At 39.3% G+C, this 16,181-nt stretch overlaps 1 protein-coding gene across 1 annotated transcript; it reads left to right on the forward strand.

The window, feature by feature from the left end:
- The first annotated feature begins 259 nt into the window (after nucleotides 1–259).
- On the forward strand, nucleotides 260–12,655 carry INHBA (inhibin subunit beta A). Its single transcript, XM_077809223.1, has 2 exons — nucleotides 260–647; nucleotides 11,769–12,655. The coding sequence occupies exons 1-2, from the start codon at nucleotides 260–262 to the stop codon at nucleotides 12,653–12,655; spliced, it is 1,275 nt and encodes a 424-aa protein (XP_077665349.1).
- Nucleotides 12,656–16,181: the final 3,526 nt, after the last annotated feature.

Consider the following 16,181-nt stretch of genomic DNA (forward strand, 5'->3'; position numbering starts at 1 on the left):
TGTCTCTCTCCTACTCTGAGACAGAGTCAGAACTCTTCTCCCTGACAGCCACAAACATCTACAGCACTTACTGCATTCAGAGAGGGAACCTGCAAACAAAACTTCACAGAAAACTTTCTATTCTTGTTCCAGAGAATTTGCTGAAAAGGCGAGGGGAAAAAAAACAAACATACAAACAAACAACAAAAAACCTGTGTGTGAAGAGAGAGGCAAAGCAGGGCCTTTTAAAAAGGGAATCACAACAACTTTTGCTGCCAGGATGCCTTTGCTTTTGAAGAGAGGATTTTTGTTGGTGCTTTGCTGGATTATAGCGAGGAGTTCTCCAACCCCAGGATCTGAGGGGCACAGTTCAGTCACCGGCTGCCCATCGTGTGCCCTTGCCACACTCTCAAAGGATGTGCCAAGCTCACAGCCTGAGATGGTGGAAGCAGTAAAGAAGCACATACTGAACATGTTGCACTTGAGGGACAGACCTAACATCACTCAGCCGGTGCCCAAGGCAGCACTTTTAAACGCCATAAAGAAACTCCACGTAGGAAAGGTGGGAGAGGATGGCTATGTGGAAATAGAGGATGACATTGGAAGAAGAGCAGAAATGAATGAACTTGTAGAGCAAACTTCAGAAATCATCACATTTGCAGAATCAGGTGAGTGCTAGAAAAAACTACTGTAAAATATCTTTCTATGCCAGAACTGCAATTAACTTGTTTCTTCTCCCCAACAATAATATTTTTCTGTAAGATTATAGGGAGAAAGGGGAAGGGGGGGGGTGAAGGGAAAAGGACTGTAAAAGAATTTGATTCTACCTGCTTTAGTCTTGGCTACAGCTTACTTGCTTACACTTGCTAAACTCACACAGCCAAACAGTAAGGAAGCTATCTAACCAATCTTGAGCAGAAAGCCAGGCTGCAAAGGAATCTTTCCAAACCTTTCCAAACCAGAGCAGTTGCATTGAAGTACTGGATCCTCGGTCTGATGGTGAAAGGGAAAGAGCTGCAACCTCTTAGAAAGTTTCTGATGAAAGAAAGGGATCTAAATACTATTTTTTAAAATAAACCTTCCTTGTTTAAAAAAAATACCAGTAGGTGTAACACCACACGGAGCATATTTAACTTAATACAAGTGGGAGGGCATTTTTGTTGTTTAATTAGCACAGCATCCTAGGCAATACATTGTTTCAGCGACTGTCAGATAAACTTCAATAGAATCAGGACAAATACTTGTAGATGATCCAATTTGTAATGCTGACCTTTGCATGCTGGAAAAAAAAAAAGAGGAAAGATTCTGTTCCTAAGTGCTCCCTGCCAAAGACTGCAACCTTGACAGTGTTCACTTTGAACTACTCTGCTCTCTTTAATTGGTAAGAATAAAATGTTCAGTGTATAGAATTTACTAACTAGTTGCTCAAAACCTCATCATGTGCCTATAGGAAGCCGCTGTAACATTCTCCCCTAAATGAGTAGAACCAGAACTCAGTACAATGGAATATATGTGTATGCATGTACATAAGATCGTCTACATCTTGCTATAGTTGTATCACCAATCTGGAGAGGTATGAAATTGCTAATAGCAACTCTTTTTATGATGCTGTCTAGCCAAAGAATTTTTCTTGTTGCCAAGACAGTTTTAAAAGAATGTCACTGTTTTGTTTGATATAGCATATGGTAGGCAAAGTATGCACAGGAACTCCAAGCATTTTTGTTTAAAAGTTTGCTGCAGCAGTATAAACAATTAAGACAACACTCAGAGTTTCCAGTCCTGAAAACCTGTTGACTCAGATGTTCTGTTTGCAGGCAAGCCACACACAGAAGTGTGCATGCTTTTAAGAGCAGACATTCCTGCCGGCTGTATGGCTTCCAACTGTACAAGAAGCCCTTGCCTTTGGCGTCCTTGTCAATGCAGCCGTTATCAGTTCTTTCCCTGGGAAGAGTCATGCTTTTCTTCCCTTGTGTGCTCGCCATTTCAAACATTGGATAGAATATCTCAGTGCAAGTGAACACTTGAAGCAGCTGTGGTTTTCTACCTGTTTAAGGAATGGACTTATAGAAGCAAAGAAATCGCTAGGCTAATGAGCAGACTTCCCACCTGGTTTTCAGCACCTCTCTCAAAGCAGAGCACATATGGAATGAATAGTGGTTTCTGTTCATCCTGTGAGTCCCAATTATTTGTAAACTCGTTATTGTCTTTCCTGCGCCCTGACGCAAAGGAATTCTGAATTTGATATATGCCTATTAAACACGACAGCCTTAAATTGCAACTCCTAATCCAATTGGCTTAGAGTCACATGACCAAAAAGAATTGTGCCATTGCCCACAGACTGGCCAATAATCCAGCTGCCCATTTCTCTGTTAATAACTACTGAATGCTCACACAACGCCAGTTTGATTTACGTCCATATAATGATCAATATTAACAACAAAATTAATTTAACAAGATTTGTGGTATCTAGTTCTTTAGCAGAATGCAGGATGCAGAATTTTATTCTCTTGCCTTTTTGCTTCCATTGATGCACTCCACCTTCTTGGAGCTATGGCAGGTATCTTCTAAGAGATGTTTGGGGCCTTTTTTTCCATATCAACTGGACATTTAGCTGGAAGGAGAGGAAGGGAATTTTTTTAGAAGTGTTTAATAAAGTAGACATGTACAAGAGTCTAGGTTTATAATGAAAAAAATTGACTTCCAGTAGGGAATAATATCTGTAGGATGGGGTCATTACTGCTAGTCAGTTCTTTAACCTGCTGAACAAATAATTTTCCTCTATAAATTCAAGATCTATTAATAATACTTTACAGCTGAATAACCCTTTCCATCCACGGAGCTCACCGTGCTATCCAAACACTAATGATTTAATTCAGCTTGACATCAGCTCGCTGACACATACTCACTTGTAAAGATGGAGGTTAAATGCTAAAGCAGTATTATTTTCCCTACTGTGCACACGTGGAAACTGAGGCAAAGAGAATTCAAGCCACTTCTCTTAGGTTGTAAAAAGAAGTGTGTGGAAGAGCCAGGAACAGAACACAGATCCATGGGCAATCTAAAAACCACCATCATCTAAAAAGGAAGCAGTAGAGAGTCCATCAAAATGAATGGAAACTTGACACAAGTTATATCAACTAAATGCTGGTGAAAATAAGAGTAAGAATTTAGATTTTTGTTTGTGTGGGTATGACCACACACAATCCTATCATACTTCACCCTTTCAGGAACTGTGGTTATTCTATACTCACAAGCATAAAACGAGATATTTCACTTTTCATTGTGAAATCGCCTCCAGCTATTGCACACAAATATACAATGAAAATGAAGTATGCACACACTACTCTGTGCATCTATTCTGTTTTTCAAAATCTATATTCAAGCTGATGTTTCATAAAACAGAGAGACTAAAATGAAAAATAGTAGAGGATATAGATAAATGGGTGGGGGGGCAGGGAGAGGCTAGAGTAAATGTATTGAACTCATCTAAAGCACAGGTGTCCTCATATCCTTGAGATCAGCAGAAGTCTTGGCAGGTACTTTTCACTGCTACAATTCCAGGCACATCTTTGTAAAACTAATGACCAAGAGTACTGGACAAAAGTTTATAAGAGAACCCTATTGTACCCTGGCATTCTAACAAATAAAACATGAAAATGATTTTCTACTTACATATCCAGCTAAGATTACTAACTGAGATTAGTTCTGCTAGGAGCATCCTTTTGCCAAAACTCTGCGGTTTACTTCAAGGTCTTAAAAGTTGTGTTAGAGAAAAGGGGGGAGGGGCAGACATATATGTTCTTGACAGGCATAGCCAACAAGTTTCCATTACTTAGATAGCCAATGCTTATAAAATCTGGTTGGCTACTAACCCCTTTATTATTTTTTTTAAGTAGATAGCTTATTAGCCAGTCAACTACTAAACCCTGGGATAGTTCCAAGTGCATATACTGATCCTGGCAACTAAATCAGCACTGAAGGGGGTTGCTAACATCAGCCACTGGGTAAGAGAGGGGAGTTATAAGCATTGAAATCCCAAAGGCTGTTATTAGAGATATCAAGAATAAATGAGAATTGTGATAGCTATTCACATCAGTTTTACCTTTTTTCGTCATTTCATGTCAAATTTAGACGTGAATTGATTTGACAGTAAAGACTCAGACGTCTCTTTTCCTAGATAGATAGCCAGCCCTGGCATTAAGAGCAAAGTGTTTGGTGGGAATGAGGGGGGAAGAAGGAGGATTGGTCATTTATCCCTCTTAAATTGTTTAATCAATTGCCTTTTTAAAAGAAGCTTATTTAAGTGTATATCCTTCTGTGCTCAGTAAAGCACTCAATGGCCACAAGAGGGCACAACTCTTCCAAAGGCTTTTCAGTTCATGCATGTTAACCTTCCTGCAAGCTGCTATTTTACCTAATTGGATCCTGAATCCCAAAGATCTTTGTGCTTATCTGTAGCCTCTGAGTGGAGATCTTGTTTCTTCCATCTAGTTTAAAAGGCAGAAATTCACTGGAGTGGAAGATTACCAGAAAAATAATGCGATGTAAGGAAACAGGCAAAGGAAGGGAAAAAGATAAATCTGATAAATTGGTGGATGCTTACATTCTTGAAATCTAGAGATCAAAAATGATTATTTTTTTTTAAACAGACACTGAGAAATGTGACCGTGAATCATCATCTGAGCTGATTTTATCACATTTGTTCTAGTGCAATCTCCTTGGCTTTTAGAAAACAAATCTCTTTCCCCTTGGTTTTTTTCCCCCACTTTGGCATACTTTATCAAAGCTTCCAAGTCTAACAAATGAAAGCAAATTACTTCCAAGAGAGGAAAACCCCTCTTAATTAAATGCATTTTACTGAAACAAAATGAGAAGCTTCTCTAGGGGTTGGGGTGGTTGCGAACAGTTTAAGAAAGTGCAGGTGAATCCAAGAAGGAGAGAACTAGTTTAGAAAAGGTATCTGAGAGAGCATTACTGTGCGTGCAGACATGTATGCACTTGTGTCTGCAAATACAGCTGGGTACATGTGGGCACACAATTTGCTTGTATATATGCATAAGTGTGCCTATGTATTTTTATGCAGATGTATGTGCCAGGGCATGCGAGCCTGGGCATGTGTATGCATGAATTTGTGTGTGTAGTGTTTCTGGGTAAATGGACATGGGTGCCTGGATAAATGTATGTGCATGCACGTCCGCAGGCATGCCTATGTACAAATGGATGCCGATCAGTGTATATAAACTGGCCTGTAGGCATAAATGTGTGCATAGATCTGTGTCCGGGTGCCCTTAAATGTGGACATGTGTATTTGTAAGTGTGAAGCCAATATTGTTTGTGGTAACAGAGCTTTAACAATGTAATTTAAGGTCAAATGCTAATTCATTTGAAGCCAGTGGAAATTTTGCGTTTCACCTCAATAAGCTCAGGATTTGGCCCTTACTGCACAAAAGTGCAATATTTGTATGGAAAGAGTGGCAGCTTAGAATTCAAATCTGCGGTATTATTAACAACACACAAATTGTTCTTTTGTCTTCTACAGTACAATGAACCATTTTAACTTAAGATTACAAAAATCTTACTGGTGAAAGCACCCCTACAACTCCCTTGAAAACACACAAACACACAAAACCTCATGAGGGAAGATTTTTAACTCTAGTGAAGGAACTCTATGTTGTAAGTGCAGAATGTCTCCTTGTTGGATAATAAGTAACATGTTAATTTCTGATAAAATAAAATATGAGTCAGTAGAGCTGAATTTACTCAAATTTCAGATGAGATGACCTTGCTGGTACCTTTTCTGTTGGCCATTTCATGAACATTTATGGGAATGGGTTTTTGTGCGCATGAACATTTCGGGAATGACTGTTCTTCCTGCAAATACCTGTATTCGCCTGTAGACAAGAGTATGTGAACATGAATACAAGGTATTTGCTATTTGCACCAGAAGTGCTCTTCCCTTGTTTAAAGAGTTACAGTTATCCAGTCCGGGAGCAGAAACACAATCCTGTGACTTAGGTGACCAATCACACGTGAAGAATAATAAATAATTGGAGAGAATCACTGTGAGTGATCCGTAGACTGAAATACATCCACATAAATTGCCACTGAATAATCATGAATAATGAAAAAATTGTAATAATCAGTCTGCTTAGGGATAGTTGCCAGACAGATAACAAGGCTAAATTCACTGGATAAACTGTGACCAATTCCTCTAGCTCTAGTGGTCACTCATTAGTAAACCTTTCAAGCAATTATCTCTCAACCACACTCTTCTCTTCATTCGCTCCAGAAGAACCTTTCTACTAACCTATTTCTTTTTCTCTGTCTCCCGGGGAACGAAAATGAGGAGTAAAGAGAAGGATGCTTTTGAATGTAATTACAGATTGGCACACTGTACAAATCGTCCCCCTCCCCCCAAAATCTAAACATAGACAGTAGTAAAGTTAGCAACTTAAAAAAAAAAAAAGAAAAAGCTTGCTTTATAGGGAAAAATAGTTCACTTACAGTATAACATAAAAATGACTCAAAATGAAACAGTAACAAAGAATGGAAATTTAAAGTCACAAAGCTCTCTTACACAGTGAACATTTTTCCATGGCCAATTTAAATACCGTGTATTAAGAGTAAGCTCCACTATAATGGTAGGAAGTATAATTGCTTCCATGGGTGATGGATGGGCCTGGGAGGGGGGAAACAAAGACTTAACCATTTAATAACATTTGGTTAAGGAAAAACCTGCTATAAATGTACTATCATTTTTTTCAAAAAGAAAAGGAGTACTTGTGGCACCTTAGAGACTAACCAATTTATTTGAGCATAAGCTTTTGTGAGCTACAGCTCACTTTTCTACAGTATGCATCCGATGAAGTGAGCTGTAGCTCATGAAAGCTTATGCGCAAATAAATTGGCTAGTCTCTAAGGTGCCACAAGTACTCCTTTTCTTTTTGCGAATACAGACTAACACGGCTGTTACTCTGAAACCTGTCATTTTTTTCAAAAAGATCTTCTGAGTTGTACAGTTTAGGCCCTACCTGTGTAGGTGCACACAGCTCAAACTCAAACTCAGGGCCCTATCCTGAGGCACAGTGTAAATCCTAAGTCAGAAAGCTGGAACTGCATACTAAGGGACTGCAACTTGGCAGAAGTGAGGAAAGGAATCATGAGCCTCAGAGTGCACTTTAACACCTGCAATCCTCTGGCTTCTATTGAGAGACCTAAGAGGGAGTAGTAAATGCAGCCCCATGCAGAGATTTGCTGCGTGGGTCCACCAACCGCCTGGACCCACTGGCAAAGCCCTGTTTATCTGTGACATGCCTCCTTTCCTTCTGCATTCTCCTGGGGGACACTAAGCACACAAAAGCCAATTCTGAAGAATGAAGAGGTTTCAAAGTCCCCCACCTCCCAGCTCTGGCATGGGTTTTTCTAGTGATTTGCCACCTTCCCTGTCCACTCACCCCCATTCCATGCAGTCAAAAAAAATTAATTCTTCCGTATTAGGTCATTATACACAGACATAAGCAGCCTTATGATTGCCCGTCCAGTTTTTGCAGCTTGGTATATGGAGGATTTAAATGTATCCTTCGTTCCCATCACATGTTCAGGCTCCTGTCCTTAAAGGTATGCAAGCAATATTGAACGGCAAAAGATGATAGCAAACTCTCATTAAAATATCAAATAGTGTTGCTCTATTTCCCTCCCACTGAATAATTCCTTCCTTATAAAAGCTTTTACCACATAACATAGGCAATTAATGTTTTATTTTTCACTTTTCTCCACAACTTTTGCCAACATATTTAGCTTTGCTAGAAGATTCCTGTTTGCTCTTTAGAATCAGGACCTTCTTTGTGGCAGAGACCAGCCACAGCTGGGAAGTAGGGATGTGGAATCAGATACAAACAAGCCCAATGTTTTGTTAAGTAAGGGGTGAGAGGCACTCAGACCTGGGGTTCTAGAATAAGCACACCTCTCCCATCTTTAGCACTTTCTCCTGTGATAACACAATCTAATATTTTGTCAGTATAGCTCAGAAGCACTGAAGGGTGAAGGGGTCAGCAGTGTTGGATTGTGGGGTTTTCCACATGAATCAGGCAGGAGGAGCAGGGTAATTAGAAATGGAAAAAGTCGCTTGAAAATCAGCCACAGCAGACAAGGAAATATAAAAAGAGGACAACGAAAGTATTGCTGTAAGCTTGTGATGAAATGATACCACCCAAAACATTTAGTGAGATCTCTTTTGCACTTTCAGTTATCAGACAGACTACAGCATGCTTTTTCATTAGAAGGCAGTGTACATTTCCAAAGCATTACGCAAGGTTTTTAACTGAAGCTAAATCCCTGAGCAATGTTTGGGGGAAAACAGGACTGCAGAATTTCTAACCTAAAACACTTGAGATGTGATTCCTCTTCAGATATTTATGGGGCTTTTTTTTAAAAAAAATGACTCTTATATGGTGAACGTTCATTCACATTGGGCCAACTCTTGAGGTCTTAACTCAACTTTTACTCAGGCAAAACTCTCACTGACTACAATGAGAGTTTGGCCAAAAGAGGGACTTTGTACAAACCAAGTTAGGACTTCAGTATTTGTACTGTTAGTTCTTTCTCAGAAGCGGATTACAAAAGATCATAGTTAGCTGATTCGGGATTTGGAGTGAATTCAAGAGAGTTTTGATTTTTCCCCACCACTATGTTAATTTTCCCTCCAGCTTTCTTCCATACCGGCCTCCTGAAAAGGGATCTAAAAAAAGGTTTCTTTAACATAATAGAATTTTCTACTAAACAATGTGGGCTTGAGGACTGCATAGAAATTTTTTTTCATACAAAAGCATTAGGACCGATTGACTTTTTTGCATCTCTTTCTTTCCTTGGAATTTAAATCCATAGTTCTTAATGTTGGTATGCTGTTATGGCATTAGACTTCATCTTATGTTACTTTGCAGCCGCAGTTCAGAAGTGAGATAAGGTAAAAGCACTGAAAGTCTATTCAAATACTTCATGCTGTATTATTCAATTTTTTTTATTACTACTAGGGATTTAATTCAACTTTTAGAAATATGGGGACTTATGAAAAACGAATTTTAAAAGATCCAGAGATTTTGTGTCTTTCATGCAACATCCGTTCAAACTGAGTAACTAAATTGTTACACATACTACTCATCAGCCTACAATCTACTTATGGAAGTATGTCACTTTATAATTATTCTCAGCTCCCATTATAATGCTCAGAACAGAAATGTTAAATATTGCATCTTGACACCTAAGAGTATTAAGTAACCCTTTAATAAGTACTTTCTTTATAAAGCCCCTTTCTCATTATACATTAGAACCAAAAGCCTAGATTTGAATTCCCTTAAATTTAGAGGTGTTTCATATCTAGATCCAGATCCAAATCCAAACCTGGAGCATAGTTACACTACTCTAAATGCTTTGCTCAGAAGTGCAGGCGCATAATGAAGGGGGTACGTGCATCATATATCTTGAGAGATAGACCATATAAGCCACAAAATTCTATTCCTAATCCAGAACTCTAGCACATTTTGGGGTGCTCTGATTTAGGTTTTGGTTTGGCCCATTACAAAGACATGGGCAAGCTATAAAGTTGGAGTCCAGATCTGAACTTTTCCAAATTTCTGGCATATATGGAGTTTTGGTTAATGCCCATCTGTATCAAAAACTTTCTGCACTTATAAAGCGGACAGCTTTGCCATAGTTTGTTTACTGCCCAAATGGAAACATGAGCACCAGACATGCAATAGCAAAAAGGGCTAACTCATCTCCTTTTAATCACTATCCAGTGACTGTTATTCTCAGAAAACCTCACATCTCAAAGCTTTTGTCAGCTTGGATTGGCACACTAGAACTCTCTGGTCTCTTTTCCCAAAACTTCTTACAAATTTGAAGTGAGAAAAGATACACCTCTGAAAGCAGTACCTTACCCCACAGTCCTGTTTAATTCCGTGAGAACCACATTTAACCCGCTTTGGAGACAGGTATCAGCAAAGTCGATGGGAAACAATTAATACAATCCATATGTTTTTCTGTCCCAAGGACAGTTCAAGTCCACAATTTCATACTCTTACTGGGAAGGAAAACAAAACCAAAACAGTGTGCCCTCTGGCACACAGTAATTTAGAAATTACTGTCTCTTTGACCTGGGAATTCCGTCTGGAGAAGCTGAAGATCTCTGTATCAGAAAAAAGAAAGAAACAGGTAGCTAAGAAGGCAGAGTGGGCTGCTCACAGGGTTTTAGGAGCCAGGAACTCTTGAGTTCTTACATTCACACAGGGCATCCTCTGTGGCCATAGGCAACTCACTTAAACACTGTCTCTCAGATTCCCCATCTAGGAAATGGGGATACCTCTGAGGGGTGTTGTGAGAACTAATGAGAACAATTAATGATTGTTTGTGGAATTCTCTGATGAAGAAGAGCCAGGATCAACAGCCTCGCTGATACAATAGCCCTTTTCAAGTGACCTTTTTGATGCTTTGGTTCTACCATTTCAGTCTTGATCAGTGGTTGCCCTTGATACCCTACCTCACATTGAAAGGTACCTCACTCCACACTTGTGGAGCAAGGTGTTATGCAGTTTGAATAAGGGTTCAGAATCTGTCCCTATCCATTTTAAAGTTTTACAACTATAAATTCCAAACATCTGCTGCCTGTCCATCCTGCCCCATAGAGAAAACACTTTGCCCCCAGAGTGCTGGTCTTCTCTTTCTCTAGAAAAAAAAAATCCAGCTTTCCTACAAATCATAATGCCATAGTCTTAGACACAAACAAACCATCTCAGATGTTTAAAAAAAAACAAAACATCCAATTCATTCTCTCTTAACTACTTCATGCTTTAGCGATCAAATCATAAAACAGTCCTCACCGTTCACTTTAACTTCTGCCAGGGATATGAGGTCTGTATCAAAGAAACTCCCCCTCCTCAGCATAATCATCATCACTGGCGTCCCAGCAAGTTTATACAGTTATGCCAGAGAACCTTCCCCAGAAGGTTCTTTAGCTCATTTCTTGGTGGATTTGCTATTACTATAATCACAACGGCACACTGTGTTAAATTAAGAACAGAATCTATAGCTAGTAGTCCAGTAGAATTAAGCCTCTGGCTGCAGAACACTAAGCCATGCTTGAAATGTATAGATCTCTGAATCTCTCAATGCTAAGAGAGATATTTAAGTATTGCTAGGTTTCTGAAACTATTGGCATATACTTCCTTGGTGTAAGAATTTAATGAAGAACGATGATGATGTATAGGGGCCAGATCCTGCTTCCTTTGGCAAATCCCCCATTGACTTCTGTGGCCATGGATCTAGCCGCCCAATTTTTATCACTAGACACAGATTTTTATGTGTATTATATATTTTTATGGGCTTTTTTTTTTAAAAAAAAAAACAGCGGTTACGTGCCCTGTCAGTTAATAGCAATCAAAAGAGAAAGCCGAGCAAAACTAACCCCTACACACCAAGTAATGCCCATTTGTCATTAAATGCACTGCATGAATTCACATGTATGATTAATGCTCCCAAAACAAAATTTTATATAATAAAAAAATAGGAAAACCGATACTTCAGTAAATAGAGAATTTCCAGTGCAAGAAAAGGTAACATCAAAGAGATGTGGGAGACAGAGGGGGTTAGCAAGGCACAGTAGGGAACACTTAGAATATTAAATAGAAACATAACTTAGGGAATTTTATTCTTCTGGTGACAATAAAAACTTATCAAAGGAATGAAAAATACATACTAACCGGTTCTTCCCATCTGTTTTTATTTATCAACTTCAGGCACCGCAAAGAAAATGCTGCACTTTGAGATTTCCAAGGAAGGCAGTGACCTATCGGTAGTGGAGCATGCTGAAGTGTGGCTCTTCCTGAAAGTCTCCAAGGCCAACCGAAGCAGAACAAAAGTGACCATCCGACTGTATCAACAGCAGAGACAGCCCAAAGGCAACTCTGAAGGAGCAGAAGAAATGGAGGATGGAGAGCTGAAGGGTGATCAAAGTGAGACTCTCATCTCTGAAAAGATGGTGGACACCCGTAAAAGTACCTGGCACATCTTTCCTGTCTCCAGTAGTGTGCAATACCTGTTGGATCAGGGCAAGAGCTCCCTTGATGTGCGGATTGCCTGTGACCAATGCCAGGAGACTGGAGCCAGCCTGGTGCTGCTGGGCAAGAAGAAGAAAAAGGAAGATGATGGGGAAGGGAAAGAGAAGGAAGTTGGAGAATCCACAGTAGAAGAGGAGAAAGAGCAGTCACACAGACCTTTCCTGATGATGCTTGCCCGGCATTCAGACGACCGCCTGCACAAACGACGGAGACGGGGCCTGGAGTGCGACGGCAAGGTCAACATCTGCTGCAAGAAGCAGTTCTTCGTCAGCTTCAAGGACATTGGATGGAGTGACTGGATCATTGCTCCCACAGGTTATCATGCCAACTACTGTGAAGGTGAGTGCCCCAGCCACATAGCGGGCACATCTGGTTCATCATTATCCTTCCACTCCACGGTTATCAACCATTACCGCATGAGGGGCCACAGCCCCTTCTCCAATCTCAAGTCATGTTGTGTGCCCACCAAGCTACGGCCAATGTCCATGCTATATTATGACGATGGGCAGAACATCATCAAGAAGGACATTCAGAATATGATTGTGGAGGAGTGTGGCTGCTCATAGACACACACCCACACCGAGGGCCTCCTGTCTGTGTGGAGAATTGAAAAGAAGCTGCAGTAGAGGAAAGACCCGGCTATGGTTTAATCTTTCCAAATCAAACAAATTTAAAACAAACAAACAAAAGATGGAGTTCAAAAAGATTACAGACAGACAAAGGAAGAAAAAGAGTGCATAAACAAACAGGGCTTGAATGAGAAATTTTTTGAATAGCAGTGTGGTGAGGGAGATTCCCCTTCCTTTCAATATGTTCCATATTTTATTATATAGTATGTTAAACATTATTTGTTACAAGGGGAATTGTGTTCCCTCTCCTAGGTACCCATCAGTTCAAGCCCTGGTAGCAGCTTGCCTAACCTGCAGCAATTTGGACTCTGAGTCCAAAACGGCATTGAAAATCCTAGAAAAGCCATGTGTATGAACACTGCATTCACTGGCACTTTTCCCTCTCCCCTCCCCCCAATTTACCAAGGGCATAATGAGAGTGTATGTACTGTATGTATGTTTGTGTGTGTGTGTGTGTGTATATATATATATGCCTGTGTGTGCATGTGTGTGTTTACACGAGCACACACACATAAATACACACATACATATGTGAACACACACACACAAATACACACATACATATACTTACTTATGTTGGTAAAGGGACAATATTGCGCAGGTGTTCACACCTTCATCTTCTGCACTACATTTGCAAAAAAAAAAAAAACCCACAAAAAACAAAAAAAAAACCAACAAAAAAGAAGAAAAAAAATGAAAAAGAATGAAAGAAAGAATACAAAGTTACATTTCGTTAAGGTGCTTACAACATTAGAACTATGCAACCTAGTTGGTTTGAAACTGTTTACCTGAGAGAGAAAGAAAAAAAAAAACCCAGAAAGACTTTATTTAATGGAAGTAACTTTTTTTTTGTTTCAATGAGAGATACTTGAAAGGAACATGTTTGTCCAGTTACTGGAGCCGAACATTTCTATATTTTGTAAAAAAAAAAAAAAAAAATTTTTAATCGTTTACTATTTGCACTACAATGGTGTTTGACCTGTCTAATCTTTATTTAACAAGTATATTCGAGGGAGGTTGATTGGGCGTAGGAGGGGTTGAGAGCTGCACTTATTGTGGGCTATACAAGAACTGCTACAGCACACAAAATAGTTATTTATATTATAATAATTATTATTATTTTGTACCTTTAAAAGAATAGAGACATACACCAAAGACATTTATGTGAGCCTCTAAACAGTCTGTTTGTGGTTGGTACCGGTCATAAGTAATAAGTCAGGGTTTAGATTAATGGGACAATGGGGTTGATTACATTCAGGCTGATATACAACCATTAACTAGTTTAATTGAAATATTGCCCAAAACATAACAGTGGGATCTGGGTTTAGCTGCGGATTTCAAACTGCTAGAAAGTCCTGGGTGCTTGAGTCCAGGATTCTATTTCAGACCCATCTATGGTATAATTGTTACTCCTTTCACATTCATGACACTAAGACTTTTCCCTGATGTACAGCAGCTGTACATTGTAGGAAAACAACTTCATACAAGGGGGATATATATATGTGTGTGTGTGTGTGTGTATATATATGTATATATACACACATGGTATAAGCACTTCAGGCTTCACCCTAATGTTCTTAAAGCAATGAATGTTTGTGTGCAAAGCACAGTGTATTAAAAGATTATTTTTTTAATGAATTGAAAGGAACACATTTAAAACAATCCCTCGTAACAAGAAATCTAAAGCTCCAGTGAACCACTTAGCAAGATCTGATGTCACCCTGCATGCAGCTTTGGGCCCTCTCCACCCTCACACCTGTAGAACACAGAGTAAAATTAAAGCAATGGTATTATTTCTATTTCAAATGCAGTCTTTAATAACAGACTGGCTGTCTCAACCATCGCTCTCCAGTCTGGCAACTCTTGATGAGTTTGCACACTATAAGACCTAATTTTCAGTGTCAACACCTAACCTGAAGGGTCCAACCCATAGGGCATAGGTAGATAGGTTTTTAAAATTCTATCACTGTCATATTTAAAAGAATGCTGAAGTAAAAACATTTGTTGTTGGGTAGGGGAAAAGGTTAGAGGGAATGGGAGAAACCTTAAGGCCTTGTCTACACTGAGTTTGGAAACCATGAGGCCTGATGCTGCAAGTTCTTACCCGTGTGAGTAAAGGTTTGCAGGACCAAGCCCCCATGTTAGCAGCATCCTAGTGAGCTGTGCTTAAAAAAACACTTCTTGCTAGAAAAGCACGAATATGGTTCCCCATCTTGGCGACAGCACGGTTTGTAAAAAAAACAGTTTTATAGCACAATTAAGCCCTGTCAACACTGGACAGGGATACAGTGTGTTAGCACCTTTATGGCAAGAACCATGTTTAAGAAGTGTAATCAGGGCCTTCATTTTTGTCAGCCAAAACTCCGTGTGTGTGTGTGTGGGTGGGTGTGGGTGTACCCACGTTTGTATGAATCGATTGAGATTTTAAAAAAAAAGGAAAAAAAATTCCTCTGTTGAATAAATATCAATGTATGTGCTTATAGCTAAGTTTTCTATCTAATTTATTCCATAGTATTTAGATTGCATAGTACAGCTAATGGGTTATACATTTATGTACTTTTTATACGATGCATTTTTTACAGACTTGTTTGCAGTTTGCAAAAAAAAAAAAACCTTTGTAAAAATTGTAACAATTAGGTAAACACTAAATTTGTCACTAAAGTATTCTATAAGATATCAAGGCTTTCTGATTTAAATTGTTCCCAGGAGTCTGTATTTTTCTTTAAGGGGTTACTAACTGCCAATGGAAAAAAGAATACATAAATAATTTCTCTTTACAAATTAAACAAACCAAGTGCCTGATCTTGCATCCATTGAAGTGAGTGGCAAAATTACTACTGATTTCAATAGGAGGCAACTCGGATTCTGGAACACTGGAGGCCTGATCCAAAGTTTATTGAAGTTAGTGAAAAGATTCCCATTGACTTCAATGGGCTTCAGATCAGGCTCTAAAACTGTACATCTAGCCCTCCTGGAAAGCTTGTTCATGTCAGTAGTCCCATTGACTTCTCAGACTGGGGCTTAGCTTTGGTCTATTGCAAACAGTGTGTGGGGAGAGAAACTGTATTTGCATGAATGATGCCACATCCAACACCAACTAGCTCCCATTTACATGAGACTATAGAAATGTTTTGTGAACCAATTTACAGCATGGTTAATACCCGCTAGCATATGCTATTTTTAAGTTTGATTAGATAGCAACTGCTGGCATGAACTCCAATCCTTCTGCCATTAAAGACAATGGCAAAACTCCCATAAACTTCAATTGGAGTAGGATTGGGCTCATGATTTTCCTGGCCAGAGCAGACAGAGTCTAATTTAAAAAAAAAATTAATGTAGTATAGCTCAAAAAGCCAACTCCCTCCACAAGTTTATATGTGGTGAAAGGGGACTGGTTCTGGAAAACATGAAACTAGCATGAGAAAATTTTCAAGTGAGGAAACAAAAGAGGAGTTTAGATGTG

The sequence above is a fragment of the Eretmochelys imbricata genome, chromosome 2 (genome assembly GCF_965152235.1).
Source record: "Eretmochelys imbricata isolate rEreImb1 chromosome 2, rEreImb1.hap1, whole genome shotgun sequence".
NCBI lineage: Eukaryota > Metazoa > Chordata > Testudines > Cheloniidae > Eretmochelys > Eretmochelys imbricata.

Bases quoted from the DNA above. Each gene is read 5' to 3' on its own strand.
- INHBA (XM_077809223.1), top strand. From the start codon at position 260: ATGCCTTTGCTTTTGAAGAGAGGATTTTTGTTGGTGCTTTGCTGGATT. The intron at 648-11,768 runs GTGAGTGCTAGA...TATCAACTTCAG, and splicing joins CATCACATTTGCAGAATCAG to GCACCGCAAAGAAAATGCTG.